The sequence below is a fragment of the Silurus meridionalis genome, chromosome 8, assembly GCF_014805685.1.
Source record: "Silurus meridionalis isolate SWU-2019-XX chromosome 8, ASM1480568v1, whole genome shotgun sequence".
NCBI classification, from domain to species: Eukaryota; Metazoa; Chordata; class Actinopteri; order Siluriformes; family Siluridae; genus Silurus; species Silurus meridionalis.
Genome location: NC_060891.1, coordinates 19080149 through 19102829, shown reverse-complemented (window position 1 = coordinate 19102829; position 22681 = coordinate 19080149). Strand labels below are relative to the sequence as shown.

Sequence of the window (22681 nt, the reverse complement as noted above, 5' to 3'; positions counted from 1 at the left end):
ACAGAAAATAATATTCTGCTATAATACATTTTAACCATCTGTTTACAGGAAAGAAGATTTTATGAGCAAAACTGAAATAAAGGACTTAATTCATTTGATAGTATAAATTTTTTATTTCTTAGTGGGGTCAATCACCCTGCCCATAAACAACAGACTGTTGGTTGCTTCATGGTAAATAAAAAAGAAGAAAGGTCTGTTCACAGTGAAGGTTTCTGGCATAGAGTATGGTGTGATGCCCACGCTTGTGGCTGCTGCTGCTGTGGTGCCTTTCTCATTCACCTCAATCACTGCTTTGTGCAGAACCTGAAATCAAGAGGAAAGCATGCGTGTCATGCCTGATTAAAGGACAAATCTTCCCTGAATAACATGAGATTTTAACTCCAGTGGGATTATTGCTGCATTTGAATGAACATTTCAGTTTACTTCACTTGGGAAGTCTGACCTCCGACATCATTATGATTTTTGCATATGAGTGCATTTGGAGCTACAAAATATGGGAAAACTGGGAAATTTCTGACTTTTCAAGAGGGAATTTCAAATTGGAGGGGTATTTGCTGTAGTTTTGGAGTTATAGGCATCAAACCAGGACAGCATTACAACAGTGCTGTCGGCATCAAGTCTGTCCAGGTTCTTTACCTTGCTCAAACAGATTAGGTTCCAAAACATCAACTTTTATGCCACCATTATGCTCATCATACTAAAGATTGCAAGACAGTCACAATGACTCTGCCATAACTCAACAAAACTATAGAGTTGAATTGCGTTCTGAAGTTAAACTATTTTCATGTTCAATTTCCCATTAGTATGATACTGAGTGTCACTGAAAAATTTACAGTTACTCAAAAGAAAATGTTTTTTACCCCTCTGTAACTGCAAGCAATGCAATGATACTTAAAAAAAAATGCTCATTGACCTGGGAGACTTTCAAACCAGGCTCTTGGCTCATGCCTTTAAAGTTAGCAGTATCCTTGAAAACTTCTTTAATGCCCATGGCTGGTAGAATGGTGTGTAGAGCATAAGACTGTTCCATTGTAAATTTCGGAAGCGAAACCTCCAGTTTCCTGGGAATGAGACAGTGGGATATTAAACAGCATCAAATGTTCTGACATAAACATCTCCTCGATCTCAGTACATGCAATTGAAACACTCAAGAGAAGACATATTACTGAAGCACAAAATAACAACACAAACGTTTTACATTTTGTCATGAAACCTACCTCTGCTTCATATTCTTGATCCAGCTAAGGAATTTGTCTGCATTGATCTCATCATCTATAGTTGTGTAATCAGTATGGAGGTCAGGCAGAACAATGAGCATAGATGCACCCCCCAAATATGGGAGTTGCAACACCTTTGCCTTGAGCTCATTATCAATGGCAAAAGAGAACTTATCCACATTGAACATCATGGGAACCTGGACGATGTTGTACTTGTCTACATAAAAGCGACCATTTTCAGTGTTGTTTGGCTCAAAAGGATACTTCCAGATACCTATATATATATATATATATATATATATATATATATATATATATATATATATATATATGAGAGAGAGAGAGAGAGAGAGAGATATTGTCTTTATTAGACCAATGCATTCAGAATACACAACAGAGTAAATGATATTTACCAGATGCCACCTACCTTTAAAAAAAATTGTATTTATTAGCATCATTCGAGTCAAGGGATCAATGTTAGTCACCATCTCCTTCACTTTACCACCGGTTTTCTCACTCACATGCTTATTAATGATCTCCTTAGCCATTTCAGATTTTTTAAAGTCCACATTTTCAACCTCAGCATTGAAAAATAACTCAAGCTGATCCCCAAAAGCCTTCTCTATTTGAAAATGAAGGTCGACAAAGAGTGCTGTTCCCTGTTCTAGCTTCAGTGCTCCAGCTTGGCTGATGTTTCCCTGCAGGTGCTGGAAGAGCTGTGGGATGAGCTCCAGCTGCCCAGCCTGTTCCAACATGTCCAGATTCAGTCCATGAAGAATTTCACTGCGAGTGGAGTTCCTGGCTGCTAAAGAAAGTGCAGTGAACACTGTAGATACACTCAGTGGTGAAAAGAAAATGTTGCTATCATGGCGGCTTGCAATCTTCCGATAAAGGTTCATGGCAAAGTCAATGTTTTTAAATGTGAGATCAGTGATGTTAGGAGTATGGGGTTCTGGAGATTGAAGAGAACTTATACATGAGGAAGCACTGATCAGTAGGAAAAACACAGCAAGCTCCATGATGTCGGCTTGGTTTGACCTTTAAAACAAAATTGCAAAGCTCTATATATCAGCATTTAGTAATGACACATATTAGACTTGGATTATACGGTTGCTCATCTGATAAAAATTTCTATTTAGATTAAATACACTAAATTCTTTTTTTACTATAATTCTTTAAAATTATAAATGTAGCTAAACATTGTTTTTATTTCAACAGAAAGGAAATAAGCGCTCAAATAAATATTAAAACAGAGGTCATACGTCCAGTTATAAAAAATATAAAAACTATTATAAAGAGAATTCTCAATTTATTAACTTACCGACAGACGTCAGTCTCTGCTGGTCTGTTCCTTGTGTTTGGGGAAGCAAAGTACAAGTGTACACTGAGGATTATCTATTAACAATTGGGTCAAACTTGTGGAATCCAGAAAATAAATGTAATCCATAACAAATCAGAAGTGGAAGGAGCCGCTATTAATTTAAAAACAAATCATCCTGTTGTCTCTGAGTGTGATGGTACTGTCAACTTTTTATGTTACACTTTGTTATAGATCATACAATACAATGTGATATTTAAAGAAAATAACTACTAGCAACATGACACTGTATTAACAACAGCTCTGTCATAGTGCTGAAACAACTGTAATACAATTCTTTAAAAGAAGAGAGATTAGAAATAAGAGACCATTCGTGGGAAAAAAACATTTAATTTTAAGAAAATTTTTAAAAAATGAATTGTGATAAATGAAACTGACAGCACTGGTACATAAGTATAAAGAACTGACTTATAGCAAGAGTATGTTCCAAGACAATGGACTGTAATTCTACTACCTTTTTAAAGGAAAAAATAAAGCAAAAAAAAGTTTGCAAGTACTGTTCATTAAATTAAAAAAATAATAATAATAAAAGTAAAATGGTTGGGGGGAAAAAGTTAACATTTCTTAGTAGCCTATTTATATACACTACCATAATACATCCATTATAATTACACATTTTATATGACTCTTAATGTGCTCACTTAACCCTCAGCCTCCTCCCTAAATATTTGCACCACTGGGCAGTCCAGTGTGGGGTACCTGTAAACAATCTCGGTAAAGATTTATTACTTTACCGCATTGGAAGTGCAGTAAATAATAATTAACGTCCTAACGGCCCTGGTAATAGTTGGTCTTCCAGTAAGTCCTGGGATGGGTAGTCTTTGATTTATATTACACTAAGTGTAGCTGTTTTCCCCAAGAATTCTGAAAAGTATTTGAAACCCAAAAGAAAAATGCAAAAAAAAAGTCATTGTTTGGTTACAACTTTAATGTTGTGTCTCTGGATGATCAGCTAATCGTCACTTCTGAGAATCAATGTAAGAGGGTTTTCTTCTTTAATAAATGGTATGTTTATTACTTTAATGCTAAACTGACCAATTTCCTCATGAACAGAAAAAAAAACTAATCTAAAATACAAGAAAGGTCATAATTAAAGAATAATAATTCCCTTTTGTGAAAAAATAGATGTCCATTTAAAAAAAAATTACCAGAACCTACTGGATGACCTAATATGTAGTCTACTTATATTCCAGTGATTAATGCAGATTATCCTGAAACAGGTGTGCTCTCAGTGGGAGCTTGGTGCAAATATATAAGCAAACACACAACAAACAAAAAGGCTGCTGAAAAATGAACAGCAGTATCTGTTATATTATGGAGGATTGCATGTCCATACAGTACAAACACTGTCTCTTCCTGTAGCCTCCCATATACATGTGACATTATTTTGGAAGGCTTCAATTTCAACTTCAGGTGCGAACATAACCCTAGAATGAAATTACTATACTGAGTTGTTGAGCCCTCCCTTCATAACCGTAAAATTAACAACAGTAAAGAACGAACAGGCTTGATTTCCATGTGAATGTTAGTTGTGTCCATATGATTCTTTTAATGAGTGGACCCACAGAGCGGTGTGTTAATGGTGAATGGCCATCTGCTCCTTCATGTCATTCCCAACCTGAAGCCATTTTTAGAGGCGAGAGGCTGCACTTTTTAAAAAAGATGGACAGGCAGCTAATTGCGAAAGAGGTTTGGAAATAAATCCGCATAGCCTCTGTGTTCACTGGCTGCCTTGACTACCAGTGTCCTGTTCTCCACCTGAGGATATAAATACAAAGGACAAAAAAATATTACTATATTTGCATCTGTACATGCATAAACAAGAACTGGTTTGCTGATGTGACTTATGATTCCACAAATATGAGGAATCGCTAGAGTGCTACAGGATCCTTAGAGCAGGAAACAGCAGCACAAAAATATGAAATAAAAAGAAAAAGGACATGTTCTAACTACTTCTTTCGGCTTTTCCCATTAGCGGTCACTACAGCAGATCATCCGTCTCCATACCCCCCTGTCCTCTACATCTGCCTCTTTCACACCAACGACCTGCATGTCTTCACTCACCACATCCATAAACCTCCTCCTTGGCCTTCTTCTTTTTCTCCTTCCTGGTAGCTCCACCCTCAGCATTCTCCCACCGATATAACTCATGTCCCGCCTCTGCACATGTCCAAACCATCTCAATCCCGCCTCCCTCACCTTGTCTCCAAAATGTCCTACATGCACTGTCCCTCTAATAAACTCATTTCTAATCTTGTCCATCCACGTCACTCCCAACGAAAACCTCAACATCTTCAGCTCTGCTACCTCCAGCTCCACTTCCTGCCTTTTACTTAATGAGACTGTCTCTAAACCATACAACATTGCAGGTCTCACCACAGTCCTATAAACTTTCCCTTTCACTCTTGCAGATACTCTTCTATCACAAATCACTCCTGTCACTCTTCTCCACCCACTCCACCCTGCCTGCACTCTTTTCTTTACTTCTCTAACACACTCTACATTACTTTGCAATGTTGACCCAAGGTACCTAAACTCCTTCACCTTCTCCACCACTTCTCCCTGCAACTGCACGACTCCACTGCCCTCCCTCTAATTTACACACATGTACTCTGTCTTACCCTTACTGACTTTCATTCCCCTTCTCTCCAGCGTGTACCTCCACCTCTCCAGGCTCTTCTCAACCTGCTCCCTACTCTCACCACAAATCACAATATCTTTCGCAAAAATCATAGTCCATGGAGACTCCTGTCTGACCTTGTCCGTCAACCTGTCCATCACCACTGCAAATAGGAAAGGGCTCAGAGCCAATCCTTGATGCAGTCCAACCTCCACCTTGAACCAGTCTGTCGTTCCCACCGCACACTTCACTGCTGTCACACTGTCCTCATAAATGTCCTGCACCACCCTTACGTACGTCTCTGACACACCTGACTTCCTCATACAATACCATAACTCCTCTCTCGGCACCCTGTCGTATGCTTTTTTTTAAATCCACAAACACACAATGCAACTCCTTCTGACCTTCTCTATACTTCTCCATTAACATTCTCAAAGCAAATAATGCGTCTGTGGTGCTCTTCCTCGGCATGAAACCATACTGTTGCTCACAGATGGTCACCTCTTTTCTCAGCCTGGATTTCACTACTCTTTCCCATAACTTCATGGTGTGACTGATCAACTTAATTCCCCTGTAGTTACTGCAGGTCTGCACAGCTCCTTATTCTTAAAGATTGGTACCAGCACACTCCTTCTTTATTCCTCAGGCCTCACACCTTTCAAAAATCCTGTTAAATAATCTGGATAAAAATTCCACTGCCATCTCTCCTAAACATCTCCATGTTTAGTAGAGATGTTTAGGTATGTCATCTGGTCCATCCGACTTTCCACTCTTAATCCTCTTAATTGCTGCTCTCACTTCCTCCTTATGAATCCTATCCACTTCCTGCTTCACCATCTTCACACCATTCAACCTTCTCTCTCTCTCTCTCTCTCTCTCTCTCAAAATACTCCCTCCATCTTCTCAACACACTCTCCTCACTAGTCAACACATTTCCATCTCCATCCTTTATTGCTCTAACTTGCAGCCCATATTTCCCAGCTCAGTCCCTCTGCCTGGCCAATCAGTATAAATCCTTTTCTCCTTTCTTAGTGTCCAACTTCACATACAGCTCCTCATATGCCTTTTTTCTTCGCTTTCGCCACATCCATCTCTTCAGAGCTAGAACCTCTGTTACTGGAGGATGACCCACTGTTCCAGTACCAAACGTTATATTGTTCTGCCAAACCCATGCCTACATATTTTCAAATTTATCTTATGTAGCAGCTAATACAAATGTTAAAGTTTATTTCAAATGTGAAATAGTCATTATGGAATATTATTAAAAATAGTCCTTACCGGAAGGTTTTTTGTCCTGCTGATGTGAAGTGATGGACTGAGCTTGTTGCTGGGACTGTCTGCATTATTGAGCAAAAAAACAAAAACAAAAAAAAAAAAACAGGAAACCACTAAATTCTAATAAATTATGTGCATATGGATTAGGTAGTATAATGAGAAAGAACTCCCAGAATGTTCTTGCCTGTCAAAGTAGGCTTGTCTTCTCTTGCGGAGCTCCTCTGCTGTTAGGTTTTCCGTCTTGCCTCCTGTAGTGTTTTCTTTGGAAACTGGAGCTACTGCAGCACTACTACTATCTTTGGGATCTATAGGGTTGCTGCTTCCTGAAGCTCCTGCAGGAGAGGGGGAAAAAAGGGAACACATGAATAAACCATATGCAGAAGAATATATTATTTTGTGCAAAAAGATCTTCTAAAAACACTATTTTAAATTGGCTTGTAAACCACTACAGCTGTACACGGCTCTCCTTAAGACAGTTATATCCCAAACCTTGCTGATTACATCGGGGTATAAGACTGCCCAATGCACATGTCAAAAATCTGGTGGGGTTTATACATTGTTCAGGACTTGTGTGTCTGCCTCAGAGAGGCCATTTTCACTGCACTGCTAGTGGGGTTTAATGATCAGGGACAAAGGTCCACATTTGTATTCTTTTTCAAGCCAAAACAAACAGCTATGACTCATCACACAATGACATTTGTGCCTATGCTGAATGTTAATTAAAAAAAAGTTAAGAAATAATGAACAAATATCTGTTGAACTTATTTTAATTCCAAAAATAATGGAGAAAAGATCATTGATTAAAAAGGTAAACATTCCTGTGTGTACTGAGAGTGTACAGAATTGACTATGCATGTAAATACAAATAAATCTAAAGTTAAATTTCTAATAGTTTTAAGTGCTTTCTTACCCTGCATACTGAGCTGTATAGCTCTGCGCAGATCAGCCTCCTCATCCTCCACTTCTATGTCTTGTCTACTAAGAGCCAATGCCTTTCTCAGCTCCTCATCATCCTCATCGACTACACCCTGTTCCATAGCATGTTGTGTCTCCACTCCCTGTTGTACAGTGGTCCTGAAAAATGAGAAATGACTTGTTTAACATCAGCAGTCTGGGGTTTAAATTGTGCTCAAAGCATGTTCAGCGCAAAACCATAACTTAGCTAACCACATCACACTGTTATCGAATTTAAGATCAACCCTCGGCCATATGATACTACACATGGACCGTTTTGCATTCAGTACAAATACAGGTAAAAGTAAAAGAAAAAAAGAGATTTGAATAAAGTACTTAAGCCATATTAAATTTCAATCGGTCTGAAAACATAGAATCTAGATAGATCTAGTGTGGACAATGCCAGGCTGTAACACCTCACCTCTGCCCGCTTGTTTGGGCCTCGTCCTCTCCTATGAGTTTTGGTCGTTGCTGTTGTTCCACCCTCATTATCTGCAAAAGTTGGTCTGCTTCACATTCAGGCAAATTCCCCCGAATCACAAAAATGGAATAGCCTAAAGCCAAGAGAGAATAATACATACATTATAAATATATATTACACTGAGGCTCTTCTTTAACAATAGTCAATGAACATCAATCAGTAGGTGAAAGATAAATCTTGTTTACCTTCTTGCTGTAATTGTGCTAGGAAAAGTGCAAGGTAAGTGTCTGAGATCAGCTCTGGTCCCGTTAACAAGGAGTTCAAATTAAACCACTGCAAAAAGCCCAAAAACAGACAAAACAATATAAAATATATTTGCTTTGCATTACAAGAAAATAGTATGATATGGTTTTATATTCACCCAAGTTTTGGAAGTCACATCAGTGATACCTTCGAATACTGCACTTAAAACCAATGAATGTTTCTCCTTAGATTTTTTTTTTTAATTAGTTTGTTTGGAAAATTTGTCTGTGATTTGTCTTGATAAAATGTATTATTGTTCAGACATCATACCTGATGTCCCAGTTTTCGTACTGTAAACCAATGCTCTTTGTAGTTACATATAAAGGCTTTTTCATTTCTGAAACCACAGACGACAGTCTAGTTAATATGAATTATATCAATCACAGAAAAATTATTAGTAGAAGGATTAATAGAAAGGCCTAAAAAAAACTTACATTGGGTCTATCATTAGTTCCTGGTACTCACGGCCGTTGAAGGGGATCAGCTCCAAACCCCAAACACTTAAAGCGTTACTGATCACCTGCCATTGCAAGAAAACAGCAAAGCAGTCAGGTTCCAGTGGTCCATTCCAGTAGTAAACAGATCAAATCAGAAACAGCTCCATCATCATCATTTGTAAAATCAAAGTGTATGCCTTGTCATTATCATCAGCTTTAGTTGTGATATTGTGATGCCACCTGAATCCAGGTGAGGGCAGTGTTAAGGCTCGCTATCATGCACAAAACATCACTTCAATTTTCTTTGGGATATTCAATAATAATAATAATAAAAACATCTCATATATTTAACATTGTGTCTATGAAAACCTTTCAGACATTAGCATTGTGTATGCAACTAGAAAACCCCAAGACAATATAATACAAATGTTGCACAGTGCTAATCAATCATCAGAATCAAAATACTTTATTGATCCCTGAGCAAATTGTTGAAGGTAATGGGTCACATCTACCTACACAGGAACTAATTTAGAGAGAAGCCTCAGAGTTTCGACTTTGGAACTGACACCCCCAAATGATCCAATCAGCCAATCATGTTATAATATCAGCACACATCATCATAAATTAATCACTCTTTACATCCATGGTGAGCAGAAAAGAATCTCAGAATGTCACACATGACAAAACTGAATGCAGATGTGCTCTAACAGCAAATCACTATGCATCTGATCATGCACTGAAGCCACAGTTGGTTCTGCTTTGTCTAACCTACACAGCTGATAACTGGAAAACATCAGGTGTCATCATCATCAACATCAATGTCTTTTTCCACTATATCAACGGTCCAATGTCTTTTTCTTGGCTAAGTCAAGTTGCCTTTATTGTCATTCCCACTATATACAACTTTACACAGTAAAACAAAACACAGCTCCCCCATCACCAGAGTGCTACATAAGACACATAATACACAAAACTATCTGGGACACGACATAAAACGCACGTATGTGAAATTTAGTGCAAAGCACAGCATAGGACACTAATATACAAGTAGACACAGTGACACTGCAGCACTGAACAGTACAGAAGATTTGTTTTAGTGCAAATAAATTGTCCAAATAATAAAAACTGTGCATGAAAACACTGAACTTAATTGTTTGAGCAGCAAGACAGCATGACTGAGTGGATTGTGCATTACTTTATAGACTGCCATAATATATTTTGCTTGTATAACTCCACTCATGACCAGGAGCATAGGTACCACGTTAAAGGATAATATAGGATTAATATAATATAATATAATATATATGAGAGAGAGAGAGAGAGAGAGAGAGAGAGAGAAAGACACGCACAATAACATACCCGAAAAGTGTACAGAAGTGTAAAAAAAAATCTTACTTGAATGGAAAAGAACCCGCTGTCATCCATGTTTCCAGAAGGTTGCTAAAAGGAAAACATGAGACATTATCAGTTTAGTTTTTACAATCTGACATTACTGAAGAACAGCTCCAGACAAATCAACTTCTTCCCATACCTCTAAAAAAGTCCTGTACTCCTCACTCAGTAAACCACCTTCAGCCATCCTCATCCTCTCCTCTTCATCCAGCTGGTGTGCGATAGATGACAGATCGACAGGGGTGAAGTATTCTCCCTGCAGCAGGTTGTTGAGGCAGTGCTGCGCACACAGAGAGCCTTCTTGCTGTAAAAGAAGAAGAGTTTCACACATTTAGCTGACACTGGACAGAGCGAAAACACGCGGATGATCTTTAAACCAGAGGACAGAGGGAAAACAGAACATAGCAATTAGTTATCTCAATCTTCAGACAAGAGAAAACCGAAATCTTCAGCACAAACAGTGAGTGAAAAACTACAGCATTTTACTCCTGATGTGGGTAAGCACCGAGCTAATGCTAGCCAGCCCGTAAAAGCTACTTCCGTAGCATGGAAGATATATTGGAAATCTTCTAATAAAACGAGCGGGGTTAGAAAAAAAACACAAAAACATGAACACGCACATGTAAACAAAAACTATAAACAAGAGCCACGTCATACACACGAGACTCTGCCTGGGTTGTTTGTTTGTAGCCAGTTAGCACGCTAAGCTAACTAACAATTTAGAAACCTGCCTGGGATAAAAGCACAAACCTCCGAGACAAAGTTTTCTTTTTTTATTATTATTATTTTAATAACACTCCGCTCTTTACAAATACAGTTTGAAATAAAAGAACACTGGTTCTCTTCCACAAAGAAAACAAACAACACAACTCACTTTTTCGTGGAAGATAGACTCCATGTTTGACTGATCTGTGGAGAATCATAGCGACCGCCGACCTTTGACCCCCGGTGCTCTCAGCCAATCACGAGCAGGCAGCCGCTGCTCTCAAATACACCCAATATTAGCGTTAGATTGCTGCTGTTGCTGTAGTATATGATTATTTAAATGTGTTAAGAATAATAAAGTATTTACATGGTGCCACTTTATAACCTCCTGCTATTGTTAGGTTTTTATGATTGCTTATTGTGAAATAAATTGCTATTTGATTATATATATATATATATATATATATATATATATATATATATATATATATATATATTTACTTATAATGTGTCAGTGGAAATTAAACACGTTTTAAAACATGTTTGTTCATGAATATGTATTAAATTATTCTCAGCAGTCTATTCTCTTCATTTCAAAGCTTTTCTCTTGGTTGTGCTGCTTCAATCCGATCAAATTTCAGCCATCACATCACGTGTTACCGGGGTCAAAGGAATCTGCAGTGAGACCTTATGTAGCTTCAAATCCATAACAATGAAGCTGTTGCTTTAACCAAACAAATTTTGAGTTGAGCCTCCAAGGCCATCTAACAAGTTTACTACAACATGGTCCTATTCATGTCCTTTGATTGAATGGTCAGAGAGTGCACTATTCGGAGCTCGCAAACAGCATCTGTAGCAAAGTACACAAGCTTAACTATATATGTGTGGATTTAATATCTGTTTATTCATGCCACAATGGCTTACAGAGGACAAGGAATTGATTTGGTTGCAGATACACTTACAAGGCCATTCTCATGATGAACATTTCAAGAAAAGTTAGGCATTGTGAGAAAAGGTCAGCCAAATGTGATGCAGCGCTCTGTTATACTGCGTTTGGCCTGCATGGCCTACCACGGATACAACTAAGGTTCCAAAAATTTGGGACACTGTGTAAAATGTAAAAATAAGAAAAACTGCAAGGAATGCAATGATTTGCAAATCACATAAACCCATATTTTAATTACAATAGAACACAAAAAACATATAAAATGTTTACAATGCATAAATGTACGGTTTTAAGAAATAAATAAGGAAATTTTGAATAACACTTTACAAAACATTAGGGACTGGGGCAACAAAGGGACTTTAGAAAAGAAAATGTTTTCTAAAAAGAAACAGCTGGAAGAACATTTTGCAATTAAATTGGATTATTATGTGAAAATCAAAAATGGATGCCTGTGATTTTTGGGCCCTCGTGCAGCACGTTGTTTAAAACAGGCGTAATGGAAATGGAAATGGAAATTCGCCGTCATCCACCAATTTAGGTTAAAGCTCTATCATGCAAAGAAGAAGTCATATGTGAAGATGATGCAGAAACGCAGTTTCTTATCTGGGTCAAAGCTAATTTAAAATGGACTGAGGCAAAGTGTTGTCAAACAATTTGAAATTCTTTTTGGAAACCATGCACACAGCGTCCTCCAGACTAAAGAGAAGAACCATCCAGCTTGTTGTCAGCGCTCACTTCAAAAGCCTGCATCTATGATGGTTTGTGGGTCCATTAGTGTCTACGGAATGGGCATCTAGAAATGTACCATTAATGCTGAAAGGTATATAAAGAATTAGAGCAGCATATGCTTCCATTTAGTCTTTTTCAGGAAAAGTCTTGCATCTATTACTATTTCAACTGTAAGGCTTTATAGCAGAAGAGTCAAAATCCTAGTATAGTATACACAAAAGAACAAGGCAGTACATCACCACTTTGTCATATCATTATTGTTTAGATGTTTTCTTGATTAACAGAAGATTAGATGAGCTGAGTAAACTTAAAAAAAGGGAGGGGGTGGTGTTAATATCTTCTTTTTGGTGCAGCTGTACATCTGTGCAGGATCTCTTCTATCCTTGTGACTGACCTCACAGTTAAATTCAGTACACTGGATCATTAGGAGAATTGGTTCGGGGCGGTGAACGCAACACATCCACCACCGGAGGGATCAAAACTGTGCCAGCTGACGCTCAGGGATTTATGGGTTAGTGAAAATTGCTTTTCCCAGTGGGGAGATTAAGAACTGAGTGGTGTTTATAGTGAGGGCTGAGTTGTGTGGTCTTCCTTGGCTCCTGTGCTAAAAGAGAATGTCCAAGGCTGTGTATTCAGGATCTGTGTGTAGAGTCTGACTGGATGTGATTGCAGGACCATGTGCACTATGCAAATAGATGCTGTAATTTTCCTGATCTATATTTGTTTAATGGGTGCTTCTGGGAAGTCAGTCCACCAGAGAGGTTATAAACCTGAGGCCTATAAACAAAGCAGGTAAAGTGGCTGTTTGCGCACTATAATTCTGTGTGTTTGTGTATACAAAGTATATTTTTTGTTTGCAGTAACTTTACTTAATAGTATAGTTTCAATTGTTAAGAAAATGTTACTTATTGAACTTGATCATCTACATGTTAAGTGTTAAAGTGATATCTCAAACACAAACTTCAGACTTAGGTCATATTTATCATTAGCAGTTAAAGAGGAACATATGGAAAGCAATTTTGCTAATACAACCTTTCTGTTTATTTTTTTACAAGGCACGTTTGATAGAAATATGTTTGATAGAACAACATATTGGGTAGTGTTGACACCTCAGGTTCTTGGTCCCTGATTTGAGTCTGAGCCTAGGCTCAGCTTACTTTCTTTCGTTGCATGTTCTACCCATGTTTTGTGGGGACTTTCTATGTGTTCTTTTTTTCTTCGTACTTCCTGATACATGCATAGAGATGGAGATGATGGAGATGCTAAAAATGCCCCTAGGTTCCCTATGATGGGATGCTCTAACACCACTGTGGCATAGTTTAAGTTGTTACTAAAAACTTAAGTGTGAACTGTCACAAATAAGTATTTTGTATTGTGTTAATATTGAATTATTTCAAACAAACAAATTAATGATTGGAATGGAAATTTGTTTCTATGGATAGCATTCATAAACCACTACACTCAGGGCAATAAACAGAAAGCTGGATTGTGTACTTATCTTCTACATTGACAGAAAAAAATAAATTACCACAAAAAAATCTAATCATTCATTGTGAGTTGCAAGGTTATAGAAGTAAGCATAATAATTTTACATTTGATTTCACTTAATATCCTAATGGAAAATTTTACCTAAATTGACCTATATCAAAATATTTAACTTTTCTTTTAGTGTATAAACAAAAATAATTGCATGGTAAACTCCTGGTGTATGACCAAGACCACAAAATTCTCAAAGGATTGAAAATTACAATACACAAATTGCAATGGCCAGGAACACCATTTGTGTTCTGCACAAATATCCATTAATTGGGAACACATTACTTATGGTAATACCTGACAGCACAATATGTTTAATCACATCTGCTTCACCTTGCTTGTTATATAACCTGAGAATTTGTATATGCGGTACATAGTAATATACTAATACTAGTAAGACTCATAGCCTCTTAATGTGTTTAAATGGCAGTTTGCAAATACTCAGCTTGTTAAAAGCTATATTTACACACAGCTTTTAACACAAAAATGAGTATTTCAAGTGATGACATATTTAAAATATATGTGGAGGTCAGTGCACATCCTGAAGTGAGTAGACCTGCAGATTTGTTCACTGATATAGGAGTGGATTAAACAGACCTTAAAGCCAAAAGGGATTAGTAACCAGCTGCTGAGTTGGACAGAACGGAAAAGCAGTTGTTACCACAACACTCTCTATTTCTCCCAAACAGCAACACCCTGCCTTCATCATTTCAGATTATATCAAATATCACTTAATGCTTGGCATTCCACTGCCTGATATAGTCTTGTTCCTCCAGTAATCTATTTTACTCTTTCATTTTAATGTACTGTGATCTTTTAAATCCTATGAATGCAAGGCTTTTTTGTTCATTACCAACAAATCCATAGGTGATGTATAAATAATTTTAATTTCTGAGCAGTATACCATAACTGTATTGAATTCTTGCCTATGATTGGTCAGAAGGGAGTAATAAATTTCCTTTAACAGCTTTAACAGTAGTTCAGGCAAATCCCAGGTTTATATTAAATTGTGCTCATACTAATACATGATCATTAATACATTAGCTATAGCTATAGTTACAAAAGTATTTGTAGTAAATGTTTCATATAAACAGTTTTATATGAAACATGTAATCAGCGAATTGCTAAGGTATTTAGGTATTTTGAATAAGGTATTTAGAATTTCGGCACTTCCTAAAAATCTTGTAACATGGCAAAGGTTTAATCATGAAGGTCTTTGCGGTTTCTCTGAAACTTGACCAGCTACTTATTTTTCATATTAATTCCACGTGAGAGAATAAAAGAAAGGCTGCTGCGAGAATAAGCGATAACAGGAACTTGTTTTGTGGACATTTCACAATATTAGATGTAATTCAAATAGGATGATGGATGGACTTTAACTAGTAAAAAGGAATTGCGTTGGTATACAAGGAACAAAACATTTTAGGATAGGCTATTACTGAAACATAAACTGCTAATATGAAAATAGTAAAAGTTTAGTAAAATAAATAAAAATTATAATACAAATGCATTATTTTCTTATAAGAGCACACACACTTGTAATTTTCAAAGTGTTATTAAAGTGTAATTGTAATAATGTGACCTGGTTTCCTTCATGTGTAGGTCTCGGAGAGAACTAGAAATGGTAAATGGAGGAGCTCACAAGTCTGGCAGGTCTGAGATTTTGCTTCATTTTACTTGAAGTTTGAACTTGAATTTAAATTTACTTGAACTTCCAGAAAATAAATCTAGCTGAAAACAAAGCTGTTTGAATTATCGATGTATTTGTTAATTTATATACATATATCTAGGGTTTTAGATATGGCACATTGATTTTTATTACATTCTCACAGAGCTCACAAAGTTTACCTGTTATGTTTTAACTTTTAAGCTGTGATGAACCCAAGTCAGTGAATTACTTTATATATTTTATACATATACAATTGTATATTTTAAATATATAATATAATGTAAGATTTTAGATAAATGGTATACAGAGCATATTAAATAAATGTGCTAGAGATAATTTCATCTAGTGAAATAATTGTAAAAAGAAAATCTGATTTGTTTGCTAATAATAAAAAAATATATTAATTACTTTTAATCACTAAAACAGTCCAATTTTCAGAAGAAGTCCAGATCTAACAAAATCTCCTGTGACAAAATCAGAACAATTACTAAGAATAGAAGACCATGACTTTACAATGAGGCCAGCATTTGGAGGTGAGTCTGTTTTTTATTTATTTTTTTTTTTTATATATATTCAAAATCAAATGCTTAGTATCAGTCAGTAATAAGAATAAATAAAACATGGAGCTAAGACATTCTGTGCAAACTCAGGCTTAAATTCCAGGTACATACTGTATAAAGAATGAAACAAAAAAATATAAAAAATAACAAAAACACAAAAAAACAAACAACAACAAAAAAATTATATATATATATATATATATATATATATATATATATATATATATATATATATATATATATATATATAATCTGGAGCACTCATAGCCATGACTGCTGTCTGAGAATGTGAAGCTAAATTTACATGCTAATCTGCTTGACAAGAACTCAGACAGAATGAATACACTGATACAAGGCCGGGATTCTGTAGTAATATTTGAATACTGCCGGGCTGAGCATGATTGAACAATTTGTTTGTGGTTGAATGGTCAGTTCACAGGGATTTAGTATGATTACTGTACATGGTGACCTGGATAAAAAATTTGCATGTGTGGACACTTTTAGCATTTTGCAATGAAAGCAGAAACCATAATATATCAGTATATTCTTACAACAAAAGATATTATACCAGGAGCAACACAGCAATGTTACATCAGCTGATGACTGCTTTAAAATGGCCTAGTTAAGGCAAAACAGAGACATGATCACAAGCCAGATTTGGGAACTTTGATCCACTGTGACCTAAATGTAATTATTTTATTATTATTATGAGAGAGAGACAAAAACTAAAATCGAACAAATTCCTGTGTACCATGAGTAACATCAAATCCTGATCGATTGCGGAAACGTTTTTCCATACAGATTTGTAAAGAATATAATTACTCAAAGTTTTATTTGTAATAATCGTATTATTTTCTATACTTTTGCACTTACAGGACCTCCTATACCAGTAGGGGTAGATGTTCAGGTTGAGAGTCTTGACACCATCTCTGAGGTTGATATGGTGAGAACTAATCTATAAAATAAATGAGAAATAATGTATTCGAGAATTTAAATAACAAGGCAAACACATTGTAAGCTTATAGACCTGCTCGGTAATAGCTGTGGTAATCTGGGTATGAATTGTTTTGCACTTTAACAGATAAATAGCAGGACCTATGAACATAAAATTTAAGTTTTGGATTACATAATTGAATCTCAATTCTTAGACGTTCTCTGCTAAACCTGTAATAATGTCACATGGTATCTAGTCAGCTATCTCAGCTAATGCATGTTCTGTGGCTAAAGAGGTTGGGCATGGTATTGTAACATCATTACTCTAAACAGCCTTTAATTCTCTAATATTTAAGGTATGTATTTTGGTATTCATTTTAAATAGAAAATGTGACTTGTTTTGTTAAAAAATTGCCCTGAATACCAATCTACATGCATTAAATTATAAATTTAATAAAAATTATATTTCTCAGGGTTATTTTAAATGAATCCTAACAATGTACTGAAAATACTAGTTGAATCATCAACCAGAGTGGCATGATTTTATGTGAAGAATGTAGTAAAGAATGTGAAAACTACATACATGTAGTTTTGATAATCAACATCAGCCAATTGTGGTGCATAATGCTGTAATTTTATGTCCCCAGGACTTCACTATGACTCTTTATCTGAGACATTATTGGAAAGATGAGCGCCTTTCCTTTCCAAGCACTAACAACCAGAGCATGACCTTCGACAGCAGGCTGGTAAAGAAGATTTGGGTCCCAGACATGTTCTTTGTTCACTCGAAAAGATCTTTCATCCATGACACTACAACAGACAACGTGATGCTGCGGGTTTATCCAGATGGAAATGTGCTCTACAGTTTACGGTACAATTGCTCCAACCATGTGGGATTATTATTATTATTATTATTATTATTATTATTATTATTATTATTATTATTATCATACTGAATGACATTTTTAGTTTGTTTTGATTTATTTATTTCATGCAAAGAGAGATCCTGTGGCAGTTTTAAGGTTTTTCATCTTGCTCAGGGCAGAGCAGCAGGAGGAAGGGATCAGCTGGAGAGCAAACAACTATGTCCAAATGTTCCTGCCTGCAGGCTACTGCTGTCCACAATACACCACTTTTAGTTAAATTTAGAACATTCCACTCAATATTGAACTCATGGACCTCGGATCGTGCCGCAAGGGACAGCATCATTGAGCAATCGCCTTCTCTTCTCTTCTCTTCTCTTCTCTTCTCTTCTCTTCTCTTCTCTTCTCTTCTCTTCTCTTCTCTTCTCATGATCACACACTTAGCAGCTACACTACATGTAGGTGTCAACTGTAGCTCAGTTCATTCCTAGAAGTGGGGCTTAAAGAGGAAACATGGCCTGCAAAGTGTGGCAATCAAGAGACACTAACTATTTATGCCTCTCACATAGATTATTAAGTGAATAAACCCCATTCTAATAAACTAATGAAGTGAATAAACCTCAATCTAATTAGTTGTAAAATGTAAACACAATTTTACACTATTTAAAGCTTTAGCATTTTTGCAATATAACTGCATTCTCTTAAAGCATGGTAAATTGTTACCTAGTCATACAAATACTTTGTGGGTAATAAAGAATATTACCTATGTACATCAAGAATATTTTACAAGACTGTGCCAATGATATTTGAAAAGATATGGGATTAAATTATGATGTCATTGTGTTCCACAGAGTAACAGTCACTGCCATGTGCAACATGGACCTCAGTCGTTTCCCCCTGGACACACAAACCTGCTCACTCGAGATAGAAAGCTGTATGTAAAAATAAAAATAAAAATTTATTTATTTAATTATTATTGTGAAATATTGCATAGATTTCAGTGACAGTAAATTAGAGTACAGCAGTTACAGTGATCACTGTTGGTTGCCAGTTCATTGGTCACAGCTCCTGTCATCAAATATACATGTAATCTAATACATGCTGATTTACAGATCTGATTTATGATCTAAACCAGTGAATGTGGCATTAGGCACAAAAAAAATCCATCTTAGTGTGACCAGTCAGCCGTCAAACTGGTCAAGCTGGTAGAATATTTTTGCCAGGTGAGGAAAAATAAAAGTTTCTAAGAATTTAGTTGGTAATGGTATATTGCAATAACACAATACATTTTTATAATTTTTTTATTCTTATAATAAAAAAGATGGAAAATATCTTCACACCTGTCAAAGATAGTCATCAGCTAGACCTGTGTTTTGGCTGCACAGATCTGCTAAGATACAAAGATATGCTAACATACAGCAATGGAGGCAGGAATTAAAGTGTGGCATTTTACTACTACACAGTAATACCAATGAGACACACTGAAAAACAAATATATGGCATAGTGTATTGAAACATCCAAAATACCAGTAATGTACTAAAGGTTTACAAGAACAACTCAAAAAGTTGTAATTGCTTCAATGGCCTGAATAGTCCCTGAAGCTCAGTATTATCAAATAAATAGGTAAGCTGATAAAGCACATATTATTCCTGCTTTATTTTTATTCCCAAAGAACATCCAGAAATGTGTTATTTTGAAAGCCAAAGCAGGAACGTGTTAGTGGATGGGTATACAGTACTTAATAAACTGGCGACTCACTGGACAAGCCATGCAAAAAAAAAAAAAAAAAGGCAAAATAAGTAGTGACCAAGAAATCTGTTGAATTACCACTGTAGATGCATACACTGATGATGACCTCATGCTGTACTGGAAGAAAGGGAACGAGTCTTTGAACACAGATGACAAGATCTCACTGTCCCAGTTTCTCATCCAAAAGTTTCACACAACTACAAAGCTGGCTTTCTACAGCAGCACGGGTAATCCATCATATTGTGTTACTGTTACTCTGAAAACTGGCACCCACTATGTTACTAAACTTTTTTTTTTTTACAGGCTGGTATAATAGGCTGTACATCCACTTCACCCTCCGGCGTCACATCTTTTTCTTTCTGCTGCAGACGTATTTCCCTGCCACGCTTATGGTCATGTTGTCCTGGGTGTCATTCTGGATTGATCGCAGGGCTGTTCCTGCTAGAGTACCTTTAGGTTAGTTGAAAGAAACATACTTTAACCTAAACCTGACAGAGTGCAGTAACACAGCTTACTGTTATTCTAGTCCAAAATAGTTATGATTTGGACTAAATATTACTGCTGCATTATTTCACCTTTTCGTTGGTTCTATTTACTTTTTTCTGCTGTAAAAAATTCTTACATACTGTAAGATAAAAAATGAGCATCTGGAAAGATCATACTGCCATCATACAGCTGTTTACTGTCACTTAGGTATTACTACGGTTCTTACAATGTCAACCATCATCACCGGCGTCAATGCCTCTATGCCACGTGTGTCCTACATCAAAGCAGTGGACATCTACCTGTGGGTCAGCTTTGTGTTCGTGTTTCTCTCTGTTATTGAGTATGCGGCTGTCAACTACCTGACCACCGTGCAGGAGCGCACAGAGAGGAAGCTCCGAGAGCAAGTGAGTGGACACAAAGTATCAGACAGGTTCAACATTAATACACTTGTTTTTTGCACAAAAAGCAGTATTAGTTCAAATTTCATGTTATCCTTTTTAATGCCAGGCACAATATCTGCCTCTTGGCTAAAGTTAATTTAAACTTACAGGAATGATCAGTTTAGAGTATTGAGCAAATGATTTCACTTGATTAAAAAAAATGGTCTATCTTATTGATTCCATTACAGTGGTCCCCCGGAACTCGCGGGGTCCCTGGAACATAATAGTGTACAATATTTGACCAAATACATAGTTTAAAATGTTATTCCTAAAGTTCCTAAACTTTCATTTAAGATATTCCACAACTTGCTGTTAGTTAGGTTTCAAATGAGAACCCGTGAATTGTTTACAATGTTGCTTTCCAGAAATGTTTCACATAGATGCTCTTAATTAAAAAAAAAGATAAGAATCGACTCACCCACCCAACTACTATTCATTCTGTTAATGTTCTGACTTTTTAGTTACCCTGCACATGTGGTATAGAGCACCCAGATGAGAACATGATGGTGACTACCGCCTATAGTGACGTGGACCAAAGCACAACAGGAAACTATGGGATGCCAGAGAACGTAGTGAGACAGGAGAGGATCTTTGCTCAGTTCACGTTAGCAGACAATCAGACCACCAGTCAGGTGAGGAGCTTGAGGAGCTACGTCAACATCTGGATAGACACTCATGCCATAGACAAGTACTCACGGGTCATTTTTCCTGGTGCATACACCCTCTTCAATATCATTTACTGGTCCATTTATTCCTAACACAACACTCGGCTACAGGACTGGAATGGTTGGAACTTTTTAAAGGCTGGGATAGACTTTGAAGAACATGGAGCAAATCAGAAGATATCACTATATGCATTTGTACTTTTTTGTTTCCAAAATGCAAAAGGGCAATTTTGAAATCTTTTAAATAATTGTTTTATTTGTTTATAGTGTTTTTTCCCCCATTGTACTTAAATAAAAGAAAGTGTTCCCCTTCAGAACCACTGCTGTAGATTACAGAACATCAAAAGACAATGGGTCTGGGTTTTAAAGACAATACACCCATGTAGAACTCACGCTCCTTGTCCTTAATTCCGTATTTCTCCTACAATTGTTTTGAATGCTTTAAATTTTTAATCCACTGCATCTTAAGTTTATCCTCTAATTCAAACACTACACTACTATGATACAAAGGCTATGGCTTTATGGGTTATTCTGATTGCCAGTGTGTTCCAAAACAGAAAGAAACCCTGAAGACAGATACCTGAAATAAGGCCATGATGTTGTAGTTGATGCATGTTATTTTATAACCACATCAGCATTATTTAGTGTTGGAGCTGTAAAACTTATATATATACAGTATATATATATATATATATATATATATATATATATATATATATATATATATATATATATATATAATTTATATTATTTATTATTTATATAGAAATTATTTCAACAAAATAAACCTATAAAAAAGTTTATTTTGTTGAAATAATTTCTAGTTTCAACATTGAATGAAGTAGTTTGCATGATTTTTTTATATATTGCATACAAATATCAGCTTGTTTTGTGTATTTAGCCTATTTGTTAGTATTCGGTAACAACAAAATGTCTGGGGTTGGTCAGATGGTGTAATAACAAACAACTTTCCACTTGAGATCAGTATAATTGTGAGTTGTTTATTATTGTTGTGAGTTTTTTTATTTCTTTACCTGAAAAATTAACTTAGTTTGCTTTGATGTTTTACACCAGTTGTTAATATTGTCATGATTTATGAGAAATGCAATAAACTTGTTCCTAATACAGATAAAACCGTTATATACTATGAATCTAAACATGCATTATTTTAGGACTTCCTCCACAGAAGCGGCCTGCAACTTATTTGGTAGTGACATAAAAGAGATGTAGAATCCACACATTATGCATAGCAGGTATTCAAACTCACAACAAGGAACATTAACCATTGAGCTTTTGCTGTCCATGGAGATGACTCAGTAATACTACTGGAGATGTGGCCATTACTGTAACAGAGAACGTTTGGATTGTCACAGTGAACGATTATTAACAAATTTGGAATCAC

The 22681-nt window shown here is 36.2% G+C and overlaps 3 protein-coding genes across 8 annotated transcripts; 1 reads left to right on the top strand and 2 right to left on the bottom strand.

Annotated features, from left to right (window-relative positions):
- Positions 1–89: 89 nt before the first annotated feature.
- Positions 90–2695, bottom strand: serpina10b (serpin peptidase inhibitor, clade A (alpha-1 antiproteinase, antitrypsin), member 10b). Its single transcript, XM_046856017.1, has 5 exons — positions 2539–2695; positions 1645–2255; positions 1218–1491; positions 914–1061; positions 90–303 (listed from the first exon to the last, which is right to left on the bottom strand). The coding sequence occupies exons 2-5, from the start codon at positions 2234–2236 to the stop codon at positions 112–114; spliced, it is 1206 nt and encodes a 401-aa protein (XP_046711973.1). The 5' UTR covers positions 2237–2255; positions 2539–2695; the 3' UTR covers positions 90–111.
- Positions 2696–2909: 214 nt separating this feature from the next.
- atxn3 (ataxin 3) lies at positions 2910–10964 on the bottom strand. Its single transcript, XM_046856018.1, has 11 exons — positions 10872–10964; positions 10137–10301; positions 10001–10045; positions 8603–8688; positions 8439–8505; positions 8111–8198; positions 7866–7998; positions 7401–7564; positions 6675–6822; positions 6494–6552; positions 2910–4353 (listed from the first exon to the last, which is right to left on the bottom strand). Exons 1-11 carry the CDS (start codon positions 10893–10895, stop codon positions 4316–4318), a joined length of 1017 nt encoding a protein of 338 aa, XP_046711974.1. The 5' UTR covers positions 10896–10964; the 3' UTR covers positions 2910–4315.
- On the top strand, positions 10312–21944 carry LOC124390208 (gamma-aminobutyric acid receptor subunit rho-1). Of its 6 annotated transcripts, none has more exons than XM_046856016.1 (10): positions 10312–10457; positions 15516–15566; positions 16021–16115; positions 17018–17085; positions 17723–17946; positions 18790–18872; positions 19775–19915; positions 19992–20144; positions 20382–20578; positions 21076–21944. In XM_046856016.1, exons 2-10 carry the CDS (start codon positions 15535–15537, stop codon positions 21370–21372), a joined length of 1290 nt encoding a protein of 429 aa, XP_046711972.1. In that variant the 5' UTR covers positions 10312–10457; positions 15516–15534; the 3' UTR covers positions 21373–21944. The 6 variants fall into 6 exon arrangements, with proteins under 6 accessions (XP_046711972.1, XP_046711970.1, XP_046711971.1 ...); XM_046856014.1 differs by having other exon boundaries at positions 16009–16115; XM_046856015.1 differs by lacking the exon at positions 10312–10457 and adding an exon at positions 12804–12888 and having other exon boundaries at positions 16009–16115.
- The last annotated feature ends 737 nt before the right edge of the window (positions 21945–22681 follow it).